Raw genomic sequence first — 22,051 nt, 5'->3', positions numbered from 1 at the left:
GATTAAGATACTTCCAATTTTCTTTACTTCTATCGAGGTTTAAAATCACGTTTCAATACACTGTTTCAGTCAAGAGAAAATTTGAAATGGTCCCAACCAAAACATTATGTGGAAATCTAACATTCAATGTTTTGAGGTCAGTGTTTCGTGTCAGTGGCCTAATGTTTTTCCCAAACATTTCAAAATGAGACAATATGTTGAACCATGGTCCTCTTTTATCGAATTTTGTTCGTTCTAGTTTCATATGACTATTTATTTTTGAATTTCCACCATGGTTGAGAAAGCTTACTACTTTGGTCCACATCAGAAGCTTGTTAAGTTGGTGAGTTTCAGCTTCAATGTTAAAATTAAATTTTTGGGGTGTTTGTTGCAGTGTTCATTTGGTGGAATTGCAAGGTACAGGTGAACTGTATGCCATGAAAGCAATGGACAAATCTGTAATGATGAATCGTAACAAGGTATATACCCTAAAACAATGGTTATTCTAGTTCTTCATGTTACTTGAAACATGCTTATTTGGTTGTGATTGATAATAATGAACAATAGATTGAAGCTTCTATAGTTGATTTTTATCTACTTCTGTTTATTTTTATCATTTTCTGCATTAGCGTCTGTAATATATGAATAGTTCTTTCCAAATATGGAATCAATATGGCTCTTTGTTATAGCAAATAAAATTAAAGATTGAAAATGCTTAATTATTAGGAAAAAAAATTCCCTAATTATAGAATCCAAGGTTTAAAATCTTGTGTCAATGCAATGTTCGGTCAAGAGAAAAGCCGAAATGGTCTTGATCGAAACATTCGTGATGATATGAAACATTGACCCTGGAACATTGATTGTCTCAAGGTCAATATTTTGTTCCAATCTTTGTCGAATCGGAATGTGCATTCGAAACATTTCGAAATGACACAAAACTTTCAACCATGGTGGAATTAATATATTTTCTTTTGTTAAATATATTTTCTTGTGGTAAAGATTTGACTAAATATGCATTTTATTTATTTAAACCATTCTTCTTGAGGCAACAATAATGCCATATCTTTTCATCTCAAAGATAACGAACAGGATAGGTGGGAGTGGACAGAGGCAAAGGATCTAAGATTCTCCGTCCAATCTTTTCATGAGTCGCTTATCCCTTTTAGTAACCGAGGCGAAGGATCTAAGATTCTTCGTCCAATCTTTTTAAGAGTCGCTTATCCCTTTTAGTGACCCCTCCTCGGAATCAATCATTTGGTCAAAGTCAGTCTCTTCTAAGGTCTCTTTTTTCATTTGGTTGACTTCCATAGGGAGGATTCTAACGATGGACAGCTTAATTGCCTGGGGTTGGATCACTCTTAATTTTTGTCGTCTATGCTCAAGGGATGGGGAATTTGTTTCTCACACCCTAATTCATTGCTCTTTTTCTCATGACATTTGGTCTCTCTTTCTTGGGCTTTTTTGGATTAAATGGGTCGTTCCTCCTAATTGCTTCTTGTTGTTAGAAGGGTGGGCTAAGAACGTCTTTTCCTTCAGAAAAAAAAAAAAACACCTTTGGACTATTCTTCCTTTGGCTATTGCTTGGGGGTTATGGAACGAAAGAAATAATAGGGTGTTCAAAAGTAAAGCGAGAAGCTCTCATGGTGTTTTCTTGGAGATTTTGGGCTACTTGTACCTTTGGTCGAAATTGAACAAAGAGTTCACGGAGATTACTTTCGATGATTTTGTTTTTAAATGGAATTCCTTTTGTAGCACCTAATGTATTGCTTTTATTTGGTTCGTTGTGCTTTCTTCCCTAAGGGGCTATCTCGGTCTTCTCTTTTTGTTTCTTGTAATTCTTCCTTCTTCAATTAAAATTTTACTTATCAAAAAAACAAAACAATAATGCCATATCTTTCTTTGAGTAACTTGTACAACTTTTTTTGTTTTGTTGAGAGAGTTGGGGAAAATCATGGTAAAAAAAAAAACAGAAAAGGAGAAAGCTGGGACAGAATCTGGAATTAGAAAAAAAAGCCATTAATTATGGAAAATTATACATATGTCATATATTAAACATAATATTACACTAAATTACAAAACCATAATATTGTTCAACATCAAACTTCGCGATTAATTCACTAATTTCTTGGTTTTTTTTTAGAAATGCGATATTTTCAAAACATTGCAAACAAATCAGGATTAAGTTTTTTCAAAAAGTCAGAGATTTTTGTCACTATTGTAAGTATTTAAAGAGTGCAACCTCTCTCATTTATTTGATATGTGGTGTTCTAATCATATCACCTTATTGTTCAAATCTCCCTACTCTACACCAATTATTGGTGGCTTCTTTTTTACTTTTTCCTCCTTAAAGAAGGAAGAAGGTTTCTGAAACTTTTTAATAATTCCACAAAATGATTAGAAATCATCCTGGTAACATTAGGTTCTTTAGATTTGATAATGGTGGTGAATATCTCGTTGGGGAACTTCACTTGTTTGCAGGAACGTGAGGTAGATCCTCAAATTTTGTGTTTTAGAACTCAACCAAATAGTATAGTTGCTGAAGGAAACAACCAAGATTTTCGTGAGGTAATTCAACCTCTCTTACCTAGAATGGATGTTTGGAACTTGCAGCTATCATTAGTCTTCATTACTTCTTATTCAATATTTGTATTCCATCACATGTCTTAAGAAAAAATATAAAGACACATTCCTTAACTAAAGATACATAAGGAGATAATTTTGAATGGAGAAACATGGTTCATGTTTCCAACCCCAATATTTGGGATAAGATGTAAATGATGTATGCCTTCACATTCTCATGGAGGTATATGTGCATTAGTAGTTTTGCACCCTGTTGTTTTCTTAGTTTATATTAAATGTTGTTGTTAAGGGTAGTTCAGTCCATTTTGTTATTATTGTTTTCATTGGTGATTAGTTATATTTGTAACTTAGAAGTGCATTAATGCAAACCGAAGTAGTAGTTCTTGTAAATTATAAGGCAGAAGACCAAAGATCAATAGTCATTTAAAGTCATAATGAACATATACTTGAGAAAGAGGTCCAAGTTCTCAAATCTTGTCAGACCTATGCATTGTTAATTTCTAATATGCATAAATTTTTACTCTTGTATCTAGTTGGGAAACCATTAAACCCATATTTCAACTTGGCGACTACGGGAGGGATGGGTTCTGCTGAGACAGGGAAGTTGGGAGGGCCAAACCAATAGATACTCCTATAGAGCCTAATCACAGTCTTGATAAGAAGAGTGGGGAATCGCTACAAAATATTAATATGTTCCAACGCCTAATTGGGAGATTGATCTATCTTTCCCTTACTTGTCTAGATATTGTGCATGCAATTAGTGTTATAAGCCAGTACATGCATTCTTCTCACTCTCAACATCTTGAAACAACATATTGTATCTTTAGGTATCTCAAATTCTCCCATGGTAAGGGACCTATCATTTTAGAAAAACGGTGACAAGAGGTCTACATCAAGGTATTGTACTTTTGTGGGTGGTAACAAGTCTATGGGTCATGGAGTATGTGGGATGTTGTGGCTAAGGAATTTTCTTCAACAACTTGACTTTCTTGTGGAAGGTCTGATGTGGTTATATTGCGATAACAAAACAACATTTCGTATTGCTCACAACTTAGTTCAACATGATAGAAGAAAGCATATAGAGGTTGATCGTCACTTCATCGGAGAAAGGATTGTCCGGCATTGTGTGCACACCATTTGTAAAGACAAAAGTTGAACTTGTTGACATTCTCACCAAGGGAGTTAAGAGTTCATTTTCGTGATCTTCTGAGCAAGTTGCTTGAGGGGGAGTGTTGTAAGTTGCAAGGTAGAATTGTACTTTCACCCTTAGTGTGTATTTGTCTTTTTCTTTATTTTAGAGGCTAATTTAGGTCACCCGTTTATAATCTAATATAAATCATATATTCTTTAAGACATGATCAGTATTCATGATCTCCTTTTCTCCCAACTCTTGTGTTCTCTGTTCTCTCTCTTTTTCCTTAATCTAGGGTTAGAGTTTCACTTTTTTCCATTGCTAGAACTAAAAAGGATTGTGCGAGTTGAAAGTTCTAGGTGGAAACCAAAAAGGACATAGATTGAGGAAGTCATTGGAGTTCAATCTCCCACGTTGACTCTTGCAATATTGGAGCTAAGAGTTAACAATAATTTAATTGTAGTACAAATTATGGGATTGAAATTTAATACTTGTCTTAGGTGGAATAAATTTGGCTACATTTCAAACTCTGTGTTTCCCTTTCATTTTCTTGTTTTTTAATTTAATGTTTTTAGTATGACATTATCAATGGAATCAAATGGTTTGGAAGTAGATCATAGAGTTGTCTTACCCAATTATTATCTGACATAAATTTCTTTACCTGCAATCCATGAGTGTTGCATGTTGTTTGTGAAATCAATATCTTGTTTGCCTTAGGAGGGTGCCTTCCCAATTCTATTAGACCTCTGTTTTAGTGTTGGTAGTTTCGGGGTTCCTCCTTTAGGAAATTAAAGATAATTCTGTGGAGTCTTCTTCCTTTTGCTATTTGCTGGAGCCTTTGGAGGAAAGGAACTGCCGCATTTTTGAGAACAAGGTGCACTCGGTTCATGAATTAACTCTCTCAGTGTTGGGGCTGCTCTTCTTTTGGGGAGAGCTTTTCAAGGAGTTCATCTTTTTCGAGGATTTTTTTGTTCGTTGGGATGTAATTTGTAACTTGGACCCCTCTTGGTTTTTTCCCTTTCTTTTCTTTCTTTGTCGGGGTCATCTTGACCCCACCCTCTTTTTAGTGAATTATAAATTATCTTTATTCATCAAAAAAAGTTATCTTGTGAGTCAATACGTAACTGTTTGTTTTTTAGTATAAATTATATGTTTGTGACAAACTTCTTACAAATTATTAAGCATCCAATACCCAGGACCTGTTCCTATTATCAAGCAATACTGACATGCAAATAGAAACAATGGTACTATGTTTTTCATACAATCTGGAAATTGGATATGTGATATGGGCTTTTGGACTTCATGCAATTTCTTTTTACTGCTGTTTACAATAGAAGTTCAACAGTCTGCATATAGACATGCAAATAAATTATTTCATTTTTGTACAGAAAATATAGTTGCTTTATATGACATTTAAAGTAGAGAATTTACCATCTTTATGACAGGTTCATCGGGCATGCATTGAAAGAGAAATCATTTCACTACTGGATCATCCTTTTCTTCCAACCTTGTACACTTCTTTTCAGGTCTACTCATCCTCTTTACTGTTTTTTTTTTTTTTTTTACTTTCCATCCTGGTGACTTGACTAGAGTAAATTATATATATATATATATTAAATTATAAAGCTTGATGCATAAAATGTTAAATTATAATGACAAATAGCTAAACTTGGAGCCATGTGGCAATGAGTGTGTTTTTATGTTTGTTTTATCATTTCCTACAATTTCAATTCTCAACGCTATAAGAGTTCAATGAAAATGTATCAATTCCAACATTAGTTGAAATATTTCCACAAAATGTTTCTATTTCCAGGCTGAGTGAAATAGACACTGAAACCAAAATTTAATATCTTAGTCACTTCTCTCATCCTTTATAACGTAGATGCTTTTAAAAGAAGCATTATATTTAAAGAGAAATATTTCTCGTTTACTAAAGCATTGGGAAACATTTTATATCATCTATGAATCTTCTGATCTCCAATGCTCCCAACCTTGTCTTAGAGACATACTCATGATAGTCCAAATATAGAGGTCAGTTTGATGATAGAAAGTTTTGTATTTTTTATTTATTTAAATATGTATAATAATAATTATGCAAAGCGTAGTACCATACTCATCTTTCTTTTCTTACATTTACGCCATCTCATATTGACGACCCTTAATACTCAGTTTCATGTGGCCATGCACTCCATCACCATCTGTAGAGACAATAAAGGAATACTTCTAAATTTGTGATTCATTGAACAGTGATCGATTCCAGCATTGGCAATAAAATAGATGAATCTACAAACAACACTAACTATAGTGGGGAAACTATTCAATAGTAAGAAGAATACCTTTGCTTTAATTACATTTCGTTTAAAATTCAACACTCTTTAAAACTCTGTATCCAATTAAAGTAGATGAATCTAAAAAGTAATACCAACTGTATTGTGGAAACTATTCGATAGTAAGAAGAATACCTTTAGTGACAGAGAGGCAACGGTTAGACCATTGATTTAATTACATTTCAATAAAAGTACCACATTTCTTTTTTAACTGTTCAATTTCAGTCATAAAATTCAAAATAGATGACATGGCTAAGAGCTTTACATTGATCAATGCCATGGTGAAGGCTCATGTTTCATACTTCTTCTGTAGTACAATTTATTTGAAGATTGAACTTTATATTTTAGTTTGCATTTAACAGGGATACTCAATTTTTAATATTGAGTTCCTATCCGTTGATTTCCAGTTGATTTATATGTTCATTGAAATTCAACTTGCCTATTTTGTATATTTAAATTTTGTTAGCTACTGATGTTATAATGTCAGATTGATCTGCCCACTAACCTGGTTGGACAACTAATTTTGTTTTGATATTGTTTATTGGCCTTGCTATATTTTAAGAGAGAACCTTTCTTCTTTTATATGAAAAATACTAATGTCTTTTTTTTATTCCTCAGACTGCTACACACGTTTGTTTGATAACAGATTTTTGTCCTGGTGGGGAGCTATTCGCATTGCTTGACAAGCAACCCATGAAGATTTTCAAAGAGGAATCAGCAAGGTACCTCAATGTGTACTCGACTATTCCATGATTTTTGGAACTCCAATGAAGTACATTTCTTCACATATCATTGATATAAACAGAGTAGGGGTACTACTAATTTACCCTAAAAATTATTGACATTTTTCCCAAAAAAATAAAAAAGCACAAAAAAGGATGAAAACAAACTATAATACGTTGTCAGACAATCCTTTTATCATCAAACTCCCCCAAAACTCAATGAAATGCAAAACGTAGGCTTCCATTGGATTTTTAGTACTAAAATATCTTGAAAGCATGTATATAACTTCACTAATCCAATCCCATAAGAAAGAGATTTAAGATTGACATAATAGGGCAATATTTTACAGTTTTCTTTGAAAAATAAAGAAAATGACTCAAATGAACTCGAAAAATTACAAAAAAAGATAGATCGGGAGAAACCCTTCGAGATCATATATTTTTCCCAAAGAAATGTGTTCATTTGATTGATGACATTAGTATGGCTTATGGTTGGTGTCATCCATGTCATCAGTAGGTAGAAGTTGAAAGACCTTTTCGTTGCACATATTTGATGTGGAAAGGCTTTGATACCAATTTGAAGTTTAACAAATGTCGAGGATATGGTTTTCTTAGGAAAGATGATGGAAAAAAAGGAAAGAAAAACGAGTGCAAGCTTTAGGGTATGTTTGGAAAAGGAGAGCTAGGCATGAGAGTTGAACTTCTAATGATTCAACTTGCAAAAGTTCAGATGGAAGGTTAATAGTAACTTTGGTGTTTGGTTAGCAAAGAAGCAAAAAATAAATAAATAAATAAATAAAGGAAAACACTTTACTTACTAACTTAGTAAAATTTCAAATCTTGATAAGGTCTTTAAGCTCAAATGAATTACGAAATTGGCAAATCCAACACCACAGTCCTCTAAATTTCATGGAAAAACTTTGATCGAACAAACAAATTAAAAAAAAATATATATATATATATATATATATATATATATTTTTTTTTTTTTTTTTTTCTGGGCTTAATCCAATGTTTTGAAAATGGATGGCTACCGAACTCCCATATTAAAATTAAAATTAACGGTGAAAAATAAGTTTTTTTTTTTTTTTTCGAAGATCTTGGAATTTTGTCTTCTATATCTTGTGGCATCGGATCATGTTTTTTGGATGCAAAAAGATGAACTCAACAACCCTTAGTAAGATTTATCTTACTACCTAGGTAAGGCTAGCCTTACTCAACCAAAAATTGTGTTCTGTTTGTCCCTCTCTTCATTGGTTCCAATCTCCAGGGGCCATCGATGCATAAGAAGGGAAGCAAGAACACAATTAGCACTAGGGATTTCTCTCTCCCTCTCATGTGTTTGGATTGCAAGGTGGAAAATAAAAAAAAAATAAATCAATAACAAACAAATAGAAAAGAAGAAGATGCTTTGATCCAACCATTAATGGTTAGTTTGATAGTTCAACCTATGTTTCTTCCCCAATTTGCAAAATTAGAGTTATAATTAGGGTTTATAGGGTAGAAGAGTAGTTTGAATTAGGGTTTATCATTAAAATCCATTAGGGTTCCAGAGGAGATTGTGCTTGGTGATGGATGTGAAGAGAGAGAGAGAGGAGTTACTTGTGTTGTGGAAGAAGATGACTGTGAGTTGAAAGGGCACCATACACAAGAGAGTTCTCAACATTCATCCTTAAGGATGAATGTTGAAAAGGAGAGTTGATAAGTTGCGCAAGTTGGCCATGCCAAACACATGAAATCATTCAACTTTCGCTAGTTGACAACTAGCACGTGCAACACGCTGTTATCAAACATACCCTTAGTCTTATGATTCAAATTTTTATATTGAAATGGTTATTAGGATATGTTTAGGTGGAGTTAAATTACTTAAAGTTGGCAGCAATTCTTGAAATGAACTCCAATGTTTGGTTGTCCACTGGAGTTTGGTTGGTGTTGGAGAAATCACAAGGTACATGATACATAATGTTGGCCTCGATCATCAGATGGTAGCATGGGAAACACCTGGTACATGAGCATAGGGTTGGGATTAGATGTCCTAGGAGGTACAGATGCTGATAGAGTTGTAACTCCTTACCTTTTCGATGAAAGTCACCACTCAACCCAATTTCAAAGGTTGGGTGCGGTGGGTAGTCCTTTGGTAGTTGCAACTCTAACTCCCATAATTCCACCTTACCAAACAGACCCTTAAAGTTCAATGTTTGTTAAGGACTATTCTATGATAATTTTGTATTTAGATGAGGTTCTATTTAAAAGGGAAGGGGGGTGGGGGGGTTGCTATTGTCTTTTCAGTTTTAATCCTTATTAAGTTGCCTTCTATGGTTTTTGAATTTTTAAAGCTTTTATCCTTTCTAATATACTCATATCTACTTATCAAAAATAGATCGGAGTATGAAATAGTTCGCAATCTTTGTTGTTTACTTAATTGAAGCAACAAAGTTCTTTGATAAGATACATTAATATGTACTAACTTTGTTCTTGACTGGTGTTAACTTTCTTAGGTTCTACGCTGCTGAAGTTGTCATTGGCTTGGAATATCTTCATTGTTTAGGTATTGTATCAGTTCAGAATTATTCATGGATTAGTTTATAGGATAGCAATCTTTATTATTTCTATCTTCTTAAATCTTCCCAAAACCTTCTATCATTAGAATCCATATCCTTTTAACATAACCATCACTCAGATATTCCTAGTAGCTATAGTTTAAGAATACTGAAGTCTTGATGATTTGTTAAATTTTCTTATTTGCATATAATGTTTTCTTATGTATTTTTTATTTGTTGAAAACATGTGTAGCTTTCACTATATTATTTTGATGTAGTAATGATTCCTAATACAGGTATCTTGTGATTTGTAAACAAATATCCCTTTTTCCAACTTGAGAGGGAAAAAAAACAATGTTGTACAGAATCTCCTTACATTGTTATTCTTAACTAAAATAAAATCAAGCTGCATTGATTACCAATGAAATGATGAATATAAAAAAAGTTGGACAAAAGGAAGATCAAATAGATATGAACAACAAGCTCGACAGAAGATACTACTAGACCAATATAAAAAAAGCTGCATTGATTACAACTGAAATGATGAATAAAAAATACTACCAGAGAAACATGGTTGCACTTGCATTGGAATTCCTTTGATTAGCACTAAATATTTCACAAATTTTCCACTCCACCCACTTATCTTCCCAGAGTTGTGATACCTCTATTTCCCATCCTGCAACCTTTATAAAAAACTCATGGACTTTCATGGCCACATTCTAAACCTCGGTGTTGTAAAAGAATTAACCTCCTTGCTAACACAATTTAGGATAGAGAAATTCCCTCTTCTTACTCTTCTCACCTGTGGAGCCCATATGGATAACATTGTATACAATCTGGTCATATGGTTAATTGTCTGTGTCTTGACAAAATTCCAATCCCTTCTGACATACTTCGCTAAAACTTGACTTGAATAAGAATTGGGACTGTATTTAAACCATTAATTTAACTAAGCTTTCAACATAAGTAGTAAAGTTAGAATGTATTGAATTTTAGTGATGATAATTTTCATGTTGTGAATGACTCATTGTATGGTTGGAAGGTCTAAAATTATATCCAAAAAGGTCTCATAAGGACGTTAGCATTCTCCACCACATTCACTTTCCAATAATTACCCCTGCCTATTCTGTCTTTTGGTGAAAAAGACAAGGGTATGTTGATGAAAATTAGGTGATTTACGCAGAGTAGTGTTAGATAGTTCATTAATCATGATTTTTCTTTCTTGCGTGTTTATGTCATACAGGAATAATTTACCGCGACCTGAAGCCTGAAAATGTGTTGCTGCAAAAGGATGGGCATGTTGTATTAACAGACTTTGATCTTTCATTTATGACATCCTGTAAGCCGCAAGTATGTTATCTTTCCCTTCAAGCACTTGTTGATTCTGCTTGATTCCCTCTACATTAGGAGCTTCCCCTTTGGTTTGAGCAACCTTCTTTTATAGAACATTGGTAAGCACACCTTCCACATAACCAACAAAAATGTCCTACTTGAAGGGTCCTAAAAATTAAGTCTAATAAGATCTTTAATCCTTCCAAACTAAGCTAACACCTCTGTCTCATTAGAGACCTTATGGTTAAAAGTATTCTAAATTAGAATAAAACTTTAAAATTTAAAAACATACAGTATGAATAAGTTTTTAGTACGTATCATCGTGGTTTAAAATATCACATCGAATGAATTTCGGTTAATGAAAAACTGATACAGTATCGGCCAATACATACCCGATACATTCCCGAAACATTGAATGTTTCGTATTGATCTTGGCCAATACCGATACCTTCCAATATGTTAAACCATACCTAACTCAACCTTTTTAGTTTATGAGTCAACTTATTTTTATTGTATCTACTTAATTGACATGATTATGACTACTTAAATGCATAAGTCTTCCTATGAGAGCTGAAGTCCCAAATAATTGTATAAGCATGTACACAACCATGGTTTAAAATATCAGAATGTATCGGTCGATACGCATTGGTATCAGCCGAGATCGATACGAAACATTGGCCCCAAAACATTCAATGTTTCGGGAATGTACCAGTTTGTATCAAATGTATCAGCTGATACCGTATTGGTTTTTTCATTAACCGAAACATTCAATCTATACGATATTTTAAATCATGTACACAATATTGAATTTGCTTTTCTTGCTCCAAATACTTGTTGCTTGTAGTAGTATACTATTATATATGTATCCACCGAATTTTATATTATTTTTGTAATTTCTGAAATTTTACAATGTTTCCACACTGATCGAAATAGTTCCATTTGTAAGTTGGATGAAATTTCAACCTAAATTGACATCTAAAACCTTGCATGTAAATCTTTAACGATAAAGAAGCCTAAAAAATGACTCTGGATTTTCTTCAAATATTTGTGCAGCTTCTTTAGACTTATCTTGAAAAACAGGGAGGCTATTTCCAGTTAAAAAGATCAACAAATAGTGAATTGAATTTGTTTCCTTTTGAATTGATTGAATTTGTTTTACAAATTATTTCTGGTATTACAGGTTCTAAAGCACTCATTACCTGCAAAGAGAAGATCTAGAAATCAACCACCTCCAATTTTCTTTGCAGAACCCGTTACCCAATCAAATTCATTTGTTGGAACTGAAGAATATATTGCTCCTGTATGATAAGTCTTCATTTTCTCCCTGTTTTTCTAATATAGGTTCACATAAACTTTGCTTTCAGAAATTTTCTAACTTGTAATGAAACTGAAAGACTTTTTTTCAGTTTTCATGAGGTTATGGACTGACTTAGCAACTAAAAACCATAGAATATCGATTGTCAGTTATTTTATCAATGATACAGTATTTCCTTAATATCTTCAGAATTCTCACCATTCACTTGTTTTCAGGAAATTATCACTGGTGCAGGCCACAGTAGCGCCATTGATTGGTGGGCTCTTGGTAAGAATACCTGAATTCATAATGGCATTTACATATTTATACCCGATTCATTGTTTGCTTGTCTGTATTTCATAAATATGAGCATCAAGGCAGATGATATTTTATGCTCTAATTCTATTATTGATTAAAAAGTATGTAGTAAACACATTCAAAATAACATGTAGGCCTCTGAAAATGTTATTTTTAGCTATTAACTCTGTGATACTTAGCTTTGTAAAAACATAGCCATCTAAGTGGTTTTAACATTAGGTACAGTATTAGAAAGTCTGCATCTATTTTCCATTATTTTATGTGCAATGTTTAAAATCTCATCTCCAGGCAATATTTTGGTTAGGTTAAAATTCAAAATTGTCTCGACAAAAACATTCTGAGACTGCCCAGAATTTCTGAGACAAACCAAAATAGTCAATGTTGTGCGGACAATTTTTCATTCCAGGCTTGGCCAGAATTGAAAATTTTCGGCCGAAACATACGATAATGGTATGAAACTTTACACCATGATTGCAACAGAACATGAAGAAGTTTTTACTTCTAGATGGCTTAAAGTTCCATGGTTATATGTTCTAGAGTTACAATGACTATACTTGAAAAAGGAAATGTATTCATGAGGATACATGATATGTCACAAGTCACAACCATACTAACAAAAAACAACGTTTTTTTTGAAAAAACGCATTTAACTTGCATCTCTGATGACTAAAAAACATGACTTTTTCATTTGTGACTACAAAAAAAACACAGTTTTTTCCCTGCTTTTTCCGTTTTTTTCACATGACAAAAAAAATTAAAAAATTTCTTGTTTTGTCAATGTGGGATTTGATATATAATAGAATTTGATGACTCATAAACGTAAAAAAATGGGATTTGATAATACTACGTTGATTTTATGAATTTTCATTATATATATATATATATATATATATATATATATATATTTATCGTTTTTTTCCGAAGTTTTCCCTTGATGTTTTAAACCCATACTCCAACTTTTTTACTATGGTCACAAGATGTTAGAGAATGCAATCTATGTGCCTAGTTTGTGCAGGCATTAATTGACTAATTTTTTGTTCATAAACGGTGTATACCTTATGTTCTTAAAATAATATCATAGAAATTCACAACTAAAACTCAGATCAAGATTAAAACCAAAAGAAAATTAACTGTGTGGTGTATATATAACCTTTTTTCATAGGATGATTGTTATCATCGGCATCTGAATCCTATCTGTTTAGAGGAATGAAGAATTTAAACCTCTTCGACATCTTTCAAGAAATAAAGTGTTTCTTTTTTGTGCTGTTTTGGGTGCTCTGATTTTGTTGGGCAGATATTTTAAGTTGGTCTGGGTTTTCATGGGGTCATGCCTTAAACATTATTTATGTGAATGCAGGTATTTTTCTTTATGAGATGCTGTATGGACGTACACCATTTAGGGGAAAGAACAGGCAGAGAACATTTGCTAACATTCTTCATAAAGACCTCACATTTCCAAGTAGTGTCCTGGTAATTTCTTGTTTCTTGATTTGCTAATTCCCTTATTATCTTTTTTTTATCATTCAAATCAAATGCATTTCACTTTAATGTTCCCAGTCATGTGGTAAGAACAAGGATTAAAATTTGTTTCGGCTATGGAATGTAGCGTTCAGAATGTTCACAAATATTCACTCTAAATCATTCAATTTTAGTTTATATTCATAGATAAATAGAAAGAAAAAAAAAGTGGATAAATAAATAAATAAAAGTAGTTAAAATGGAAGTTATAATTAGAAATCAAGTTTTTACATTGAATACGTTATAAATGCTTCAAAATATTCTGAAACAAACATAGAAACTTAGAAAATTACATTTGATCCATGGATAATATTGAGGTCTTATTTGATTAAATGAATTTTAAAAGTCACAAAATGTGTTTAATGGAGGTATCGATCAGTAAAAGAATTTTTCACACCCAAAGGTAAAGGAAAAGCCCTTCCCTTTTAGGCCAGTTGTTGGCTGGGAAGGAATTGAACCCTTGACTCCATAGCCATGTGCTCTAATCCTCGAAGGTTTGAGCTACAATCCTCATCCCATCTCCACTAGATCTACTCCCCAAAGTACCTAAAACCAATTTCCTCTCCTTATCTATGTCCATTTCGGGTTTAACAGTTTTGAAAACATATTTCTGTTATGATCCTGATTCGTAACATGATTATCTGATCATGAAAATAGAATAAATTGAAGAAAATGAGATAATGATTTGATTGGAGGCAGATCGATCCTCCTAAACCAATTAAAGGATCGATAGATGTTCAAGGTATCTCTTCAACTTGCAACCCCCTTCTCACATTCCTCTGTCCACACAAAGATGGTACTTTTGCAAAATAGTAGATACAATGCCCTACACTTGTCGGATTCCCTTGAGATAAACCGGTTTAGGGTTGTTTTTTTTCTAGTAGCCTTTGAACTTCTTTCTTATTTTTGGGGAGGGCATTTCTACCATTTCTTTGACTTGATCGGGGTTGGCTTTAATTCCACAATTGGTGGCTAGGCAACTTAGAAACTTCCTAGAATAAACGACAAAAGTGCATTTCAATCTAACCCATACTAACGCACCCTCCTGAATACTGATAATCCAAGTCAAAAAGGTGGTCAATCTTGCACATAATTGTTTGCCAAACAAGTAATCTACATATGCCTCAACGCTTTTACCCAGTCAGTCTTGAAACATACTTGTGACCAACCTTCGATAAGTAATCAATGCCTTTTTTATCCCAACGGTATGACTTTATAGCAATACAGCCCTTGCTCCATGATGACGGCTGTTTTTTCTTGATCTTCTCTTGGTAGCTTAAATTAGTAAAGTCAATGCTCTTTACTTTTCCATTTTTTAACACAACAACGATGTTGGCAATTGACTTGAGATTATGTACTTCCCAAATAAACGCTGCCCTAATTAGCTTACTAATTTCCTAGTTGACCACATCACATAATGTGGGAGCGATCCTTCATGGCTTTGTTTTACCAGATATTGCTCAAGTGAAATCTCAATGAACACCAGTCGGGCCTCACTCCTTGTCCTAGATTAACTGCCTCATGACTCGTGCTGGTTTTAGAGTGTGCTTTACTTCTTAATTCTGATTAATCCATTTCTTTCATTTTATATTTATTATATATTATATTTTAATTTTAGTCGATTATGCTGCATTGAATTTTTATCGATCAATAAAATAAGTTAGATATGCTCTACTTCTTTATATTTTGTGTTTCTGCAGGTAAGCCTAGCAGCTAGGCAATTGATCCATGGATTATTGCATAGAGATCCAGCAGACCGTTTAGGTTCAATAAGTGGTGCAAATGATATTAAACAACATCCATTCTTCCGTGGAATTAATTGGCCTCTCATCCGTTGCATGGTAGTTTTTTATTTTGATTTTTGAGTATGTTTTCATTACTTTGAACCCTACTGTTTCTAGAAAAATAAATACAGCTTTAACATTGCGTCTCTGAAACGTAGTCCACAGAAGAAGCCAACACCAAACTTGTATCCGAGTTTCTAACCTGTTTTCATGCATGTAGAGTCCACCACCATTAGACGTGCCTCTTCAATTTATGGGAAAAGATCAGGATTCAAAAGCTAAAGACATACAATGGGAAGACTCGTTGGAATTTTTTTGAAGGTGCAACTATATTTCTTCAACCAATTGAATCTCTGAAATCAATAGATAAAGTTAAGGAAAAAAAGAAACCAAATATATATATATATGAAAAAGAGAACTATTGCCACACCAACTTTTGCTAACACCATCCCAAGATGTGTGCTAATTCTTTGGTGAATTACATATGAATTGGGGTGGCATTAGCAAAAGTTGGTATGAAGATAGAATCTCTCAAAAAAAGTCCACTACTGTTATGTTCCTAAATGTACAGCAGAACTTATATTTTCATTTGATTATTAGTTTTAAAACAAGTATTACTTCTTGCAGGACATGGATTTACACTGCCTATGCCTATGCAGGTTTACATTGATATTTGTTGACACACATCAATGATGCAGGTTTATCAGCCCAGTGGGAAGCGAGAGAACGCAGTCTATCACAGCCGACAAGATGATGCTATGTTCACTGGAACCCAAGTAAACCAAACAGAAAAATACAGAGCATTACTATGGAGAGAACAGAAAAAAACCATGCCCTGCCTCATCATATAGGTCCCATGTGTATTCCTAGCAGTGTTTGTAAGATGCACCCCACTCCATCATCGCATAGTATCACTGTAATATGTTTCAAAATAATTATCCCTAACGATATTACAATACTCTACACTCTCTGAAATGGTTTTTCTTAAGTTACATATAACAAAAACACAAGAGTTGTTCTATGTGAAAACGGTAACATAAGATTTCTTCTAGGTTGCAGTATGGAAGATCGTTTATCTTTTCAATCTTCATTGATCCATCGATGAAAAACCACAGGTTTGAGCCATTGATGATTCAAAAACTGACAGCAACAGAGAAATATATAATTCCTCAAACTGAGAGATGGCTCATTATAGAATTAAATGGGGAAAAATAGGAATCATGTTGGACGTAGAGTAGACAATGATCGGAGGAGCTAGTAAACTCTTCAAAATTATGATAGACAACTGTTTTATCACAACAATTTGAAAATTATGAGATGTCAAATGTAGGTAATACATCAAATAAGATATAACAAAGCCCATGAGACATTTCCATAAATGATTTCAAGAAACTTTTGGATACTTCGTCATTTGGTGGCCTGAGCAATCATATTGCTTATAGAACTAGATTGTTCTTTCGCAGTCTCAACCAATGAATCCTGCCAAATCAAAACTGATGTCATTCAACAAGTAGGATGGGAACACCATTTAGAGCCAAGGGATTATTAATAGGATGAACCATGACTCGTGTACCTGTGCAGCTATAAGCCTTGCAACTGTTTTCTTGCTTGACTCTTGAAGTTCACCGGCTATCAAAAGCTCATCCAATATATAGTACGCCTACCAAGTTTACAAACAAATGCTAAGAGTGAAGGCTTAATTTTATAAAAAATTGTCAATTTGGCCATGAGTCCCATAGGCCCTACGAAGAAACATTCTTACTATGATTATTATTATTTTTTTTTATGAGTATTATGTTGAGTCCTTCATGAGATTTTGATGGATATAGAGAAAATGGAGCAGACAAAATACACAAAAAAACGTTAAAAGAATGATATTAAAAGTATAACTAAAAGTCTAAAACCAAAATTCAATAATATGATATATTTTTTGAGGTACCCCCCCCCCCTCCTTTTTTTACTACTTTTTAAGCCGAACTGATGACATATTCCCCTTGACCTCGGTCTGTGAGAGAGACAACTAATTTAAAAGATGACTGAAAATATCGATAAAAAAATTACTGAAAACACCCTTATCTTCAATCTCTTGCCAAATAATTTTTCCCCCCTAAAAGCCCCACCCCCTCCCCCTCCAAACAGAAAGAAAAAATATACAATCAGTCAACAGTATACAGTATGACTATTTGAAGTCACTTGTGATTTAAGGATTTATATTTCAATGTTGTTTATTCTCTAGAATTTTCGTTTGATTATTTTTATAAGATTTTGTTTTTGTGATGAAGAGGAAAATGTCATTTTGGTCACTTTAAAGTTGGGGTTTTTTGTCAGAAAGCTTGATGTGTCATATTAGGGTTTGAAGTTTTGGACAATGGAGCACCTTTTGTATGAATTTTCTCATTTCACCATCTGGGTTCATTGCTTGAAGTTTTTCCAACACCAGAAATCTAGCACTATAATCAACAGTTGCATCTTTGCGGCTAAAATGTAAAGTGAGATATCCAAAGAGTTAGGGTTGCCAAATTAAATATGGTCAAATTCTAGATGTTCAAGATGTATAGTGCAATGCTGATGGACATGATTCTTTTAAGACCAAAAAAAACAAGGCTAAAAGGAACATACCTTGTGGAAATTAAAGATCAAGTCCAACTCACACACCTAATGAGGGTGCAAAAAGAAGGAAACACTATTAACATCTCTTCAAAAGGAATGCTACATCGGCTATCTTTTATTCAAACTAGGAATCACATGTAAATTGACCTACACTGCCAAAGTAACGGTCCAGTATCTCAACGAAATGGTGAATTATTTCAAGGATTTCTAATTCATTGTCGTCCTGGTCAATGCCCATGCAGAAATAGAGGCTGGCATATCTACATATAATATATATGGGAATTAAGTTATTCAATTCACAAAAGAAAGCCAAACAGATTTCTCTCCAAAAGGATTTGATTGTATAGTAATAAAATTTGAAATCAGATGGTGAAAATCCATGCAATACCTTTTATACACAACTTTGTGTCCTCTCCACTCTACAAAATTACAAAGCTTGGGGCCTCGTGTGAGAATCACTCCACTGAGCTCTCGGAGTACCTGGGAAAGCATGCATGAAAGTGAGATTCCATAACATGTAGTAAACAAATATCAACTTTGGAATATTCGAGTACTACTTGCTCCATCCTTTTTTTTAATTAAGTGTTGCCATCCATTAAGAACTTGTCAGTTATCAGCAATATTTAAATAATCGGCTTAAGAGCAATATTGATATTATGAAAATGATGAAATCCTTCCAAATCATAAAGGAACTCAAATGCATATCCTAGCTGCATATGTTTGTTTCATTCATAATTTCAACCCACTTTACAGCAAAGCTCTAACAAATCTCTGAAAGCTACACCACATCCCTATTAGGCCGCAACCACAACAATTAAATTATCCCACTTGTCATTTTCCTCGAACTCCTAATTCGCACAGAACTCCTCATATTGGTGAACCGCATCTTCTTTGATAGGCCATGATAGGCCAAACGTATTGGCTGTCAACGAGTTATCACTCAGCTTGAAGAATATTCAAACCCTCTCTCTCCAACGTCAACAATTACTCTCCAGCCCAAGACGGTCAGGAGTAGTATTTGTTTATCCTAGGATAAATGGAAAATGATCAAATCCTACCATGAATGAGCAGAGACCACCAAACGCTAGGTCGACAACCCTTCTCGTTAACACATTATCCCATGAGATATTAGAAACTATATTTTGGTCCAGGCTAGTGCTAGCTCTAGTTTGTAGCCCCACCTCCATACACATAAAATTCATCCATGTCCACAAACAAAAACAAATAAGGCAACACTTTCAAATGTTCACCTTCCCAGTCCTTCAAAAATTAGGATTCTCTTTCAAACCTTTGGGATTTAAATCTGACAAATTCAAGCATTTTCTCCACAAACCGTGTCATTATTACCACAAAAGACTCCATGAAGAGCTTTGGAGAGCCGTTTCCTCTCCTTCCCCAATAGAAAAAGCTTCACTTTCCATCTCTTCCTATCTCAATCTACTGAGTGAATCTCCTTTCCCTACCAAACTCCTTGAATTGGGCATTGTTGGCCTCCAATACGATATCCTTCATTTTCTTCCACACGCGTTTGAGATACCATGACACCTTTCTAAACCTAAAAATTAAAATCACCTTATGCTCCTATGGAATGTAGTTTTGATATGCGAGCAAGCATACCAGACCTTGTCCAGGGTTCGCACTTGTTATTAACTGGAAATATTGTTATAAAACTAGTAGGATAAAAAACAGATTATTGAGAAGGGAAATTTGGTAGTTTTTCATTTCCATCATCATTAATAGAATAAGAAATTTGGTTGGAAAAAGATGCAGGAAAAAAAGACAAATAAAGATTTAGCATTCGAACAAAATTTCTTATACGAGAAGTTCGCACTCAAAGTGATCACGATGAAAAAAATTTACAAATGATAAGAAGCACAAAAGTGAACTACCTTGTTTCTTTCTTTTTGGGAATATGGAGAATACCATTTTGTCAATCTCACTTTTCCTTGTCGACTAATGAGAAGCACAAAGTGAATCTAGAAAAAATTCAAAAGCCCAAGTCATTAAAGCAAAAGAATCACAAAGATAGCTTCCATTGTCTAGTACATTTAAAGAAAATACAAAAATAGCAATTAATCACATAGCACTGCGTCGACTTCACACATTAGAGGGATCTTGAATGATTCTTTACAAGTAATAATTTACTCAAACATGAAAAGAATGTATGATATGTCAGTTTATACAAAATTCAAGGTACGACGTTAGGAAGACAACTATATCCATGACACTAACCAACATAAGCTCAAGTTTCCACATTTTGGGCAAAAAAGAAGCACCCATTATCTCTAATTACTAAGCAAGTACCAGGAAAATCCTCAAGGAAGAAAACCCAAATGAATAGAAATATTCAACTACATTTCAATGCACCTGTTCAATTTTACATCTCCATTTACAGGAGATCAGATTCAGGAATATAAAATAGCAGAATCTGGCTCTATTTTATCAAAAAAAAATTATAAAATTCTATCTTTAAATTCAAACTCCAAACAGCATAGGAAGAAACCATGTGCAAATCATTTGCAGAATATAACAGCAAAATCATTCAGAAACTAGGGTTTTATAATCAGATTTAAAACAAAAACTCACCAAAACAAAACAGCAGATGAAAATAGTATTTTAAATGAAATTTAGAGAGAAAGAGAGAGAGAGGGGGAGAGAGAGAGAGAGGATCTGGGATTGAAATTGTATTTGGATGAACGGAATAGTTCTCAGATCCAAATAAAGCATAAGCATTTGATAACAATAAAAACCAGATCAAAACTACCGTTTTTTCACCAGATTTAAAACCAAATTACATTTCAGCAGATCGACATTAATGGAATCAAACACTAATTCAATATAGACTTTTTTTTTTTTGAAGAGATCTAATCACCCCAATAATATAGATCCCAAAAAAAAAAAAAAAAAAATCTCTCAGAGCAATATTAAAACTGATTCAATTGCCTGATCAATAAAAAGAAAATTGAAATAAATTAGAAATATATAAGAGATCTAATGAAAAACACATCGGTTTCGCTTACCATAGCTGAGGAGATCAAAGGCCTGACCTTCCAAAAACCAGAGATCGAAGGCCCTGTCCAATCCAACAAGTATTTGTGCTCCCACAGTTTCATTTTTAGGGAAAATTACTTAAAAGGCCCTGACGGGGGATTTCTTTCTAAATAATACCTAAATTTTGGGCGGTAATTTGATAATCCATTTAATAAACTTTTTATTTCTTAATGTTAAATCAACCTTATCCCGCATTATAATTTTCTTGAAATATCCAAATTACCATTTTTCTCATCTTCTTCACGTACTTTGGGTTTTCAAATGATGATTGTAATTATTTCCGATGCTTTTTATTTTTTTATTTTATCATGAATGATTAATGAAAAAAATATACTTTTAACTATAAACATTTAGATGTAATTTTTTTTTTGTTTATTTAGATGATTTATAACAAAATATGGAGAATGAAATTGAGATTTCAAAATTTTTGCATAGTGTCGAACTTACCACTTTTATTTATTGTCGAGATCATCACTTTTTATTTATTGTTAAGATCGTTACTTTTTATTGTCAAGTTTGACAATTTTTTAAACATGTTGAAGTCGACAATTAAACATGGTGAGCTCGATGTTGGTATAACTCACGTGTTTTTGTTTTTTGTGTTTTTTTCGACTAAAATGCATAGAAATATCTACTAAAAACTTGACACAACAGCTTTTGTAAATCATTTCAAACCAAAAGGACCACCTTGATTAATTTTCATCCGAAAATGAAGGGAAATTTTTTTTTAAAATCCTAGCTTTCTACATACGTCTTCAAAATATATACTTGAAAAACATCTTTGAAATGGCTTTTTCTTCCCTCTCAAATCCTTTTGTTCTGAATGGAATCTCTGAAAGTTGATTGAAATGTTGAAAATTCAAA

General features: G+C 33.3%; 2 protein-coding genes across 10 annotated transcripts in view; one reads left to right on the top strand and one right to left on the bottom strand.

Moving 5' to 3' along the window:
* LOC147403874 (phototropin-2-like) overlaps window positions 1-16,555 on the top strand; it is a 36,128-nt gene extending 19,573 nt beyond the window's left edge. For 4 of the 9 annotated variants that reach the window (XM_086439629.1, XM_086439633.1, XM_086439630.1 and 1 more), the window contains 12 exons: window positions 374-458; window positions 2,458-2,544; window positions 5,137-5,217; window positions 6,637-6,740; window positions 9,239-9,288; window positions 10,524-10,630; window positions 11,793-11,912; window positions 12,143-12,194; window positions 13,582-13,694; window positions 15,443-15,583; window positions 15,747-15,847; window positions 16,225-16,555. In XM_086439629.1, coding sequence (XP_086295755.1) covers window positions 374-458; window positions 2,458-2,544; window positions 5,137-5,217; window positions 6,637-6,740; window positions 9,239-9,288; window positions 10,524-10,630; window positions 11,793-11,912; window positions 12,143-12,194; window positions 13,582-13,694; window positions 15,443-15,583; window positions 15,747-15,845 — 1,039 coding nt within the window. In that variant the 3' untranslated portion in view covers window positions 15,846-15,847; window positions 16,225-16,555. Of the gene's footprint in view, window positions 1-373; window positions 459-2,457; window positions 2,545-5,136; window positions 5,218-6,636; window positions 6,741-9,238; window positions 9,289-10,523; window positions 10,732-11,792; window positions 11,914-12,142; window positions 12,195-13,581; window positions 13,695-15,442; window positions 15,584-15,746; window positions 15,848-16,153 lie in introns of those variants that run through there. The other 5 variants (XM_086439635.1, XM_086439634.1, XM_086439632.1 and 2 more) reach the window with 4 other exon arrangements.
* On the bottom strand, window positions 16,220-21,286 carry LOC147403873 (AP-1 complex subunit sigma-1-like). The gene is made up of 7 exons (XM_086439637.1): window positions 21,157-21,286; window positions 20,026-20,112; window positions 18,525-18,616; window positions 18,288-18,396; window positions 18,146-18,181; window positions 17,100-17,186; window positions 16,220-17,005 (listed from the first exon to the last, which is right to left on the bottom strand). Exons 1-7 carry the CDS (start codon window positions 21,247-21,249, stop codon window positions 16,934-16,936), a joined length of 576 nt encoding a protein of 191 aa, XP_086295763.1. The 5' UTR covers window positions 21,250-21,286; the 3' UTR covers window positions 16,220-16,933.
* Between the last annotated feature and the right edge of the window lie 765 nt (window positions 21,287-22,051).

Source organism: Akebia trifoliata, chromosome 4 (assembly GCF_017979445.1).
Source record: "Akebia trifoliata isolate Shusen 1 chromosome 4, ASM1797944v1, whole genome shotgun sequence".
Classification (NCBI taxonomy): domain Eukaryota; kingdom Viridiplantae; phylum Streptophyta; class Magnoliopsida; order Ranunculales; family Lardizabalaceae; genus Akebia; species Akebia trifoliata.
The sequence above is the reverse complement of the archived record's forward strand: the minus strand, read 5'-3'. Positions and strand labels throughout refer to the sequence as shown.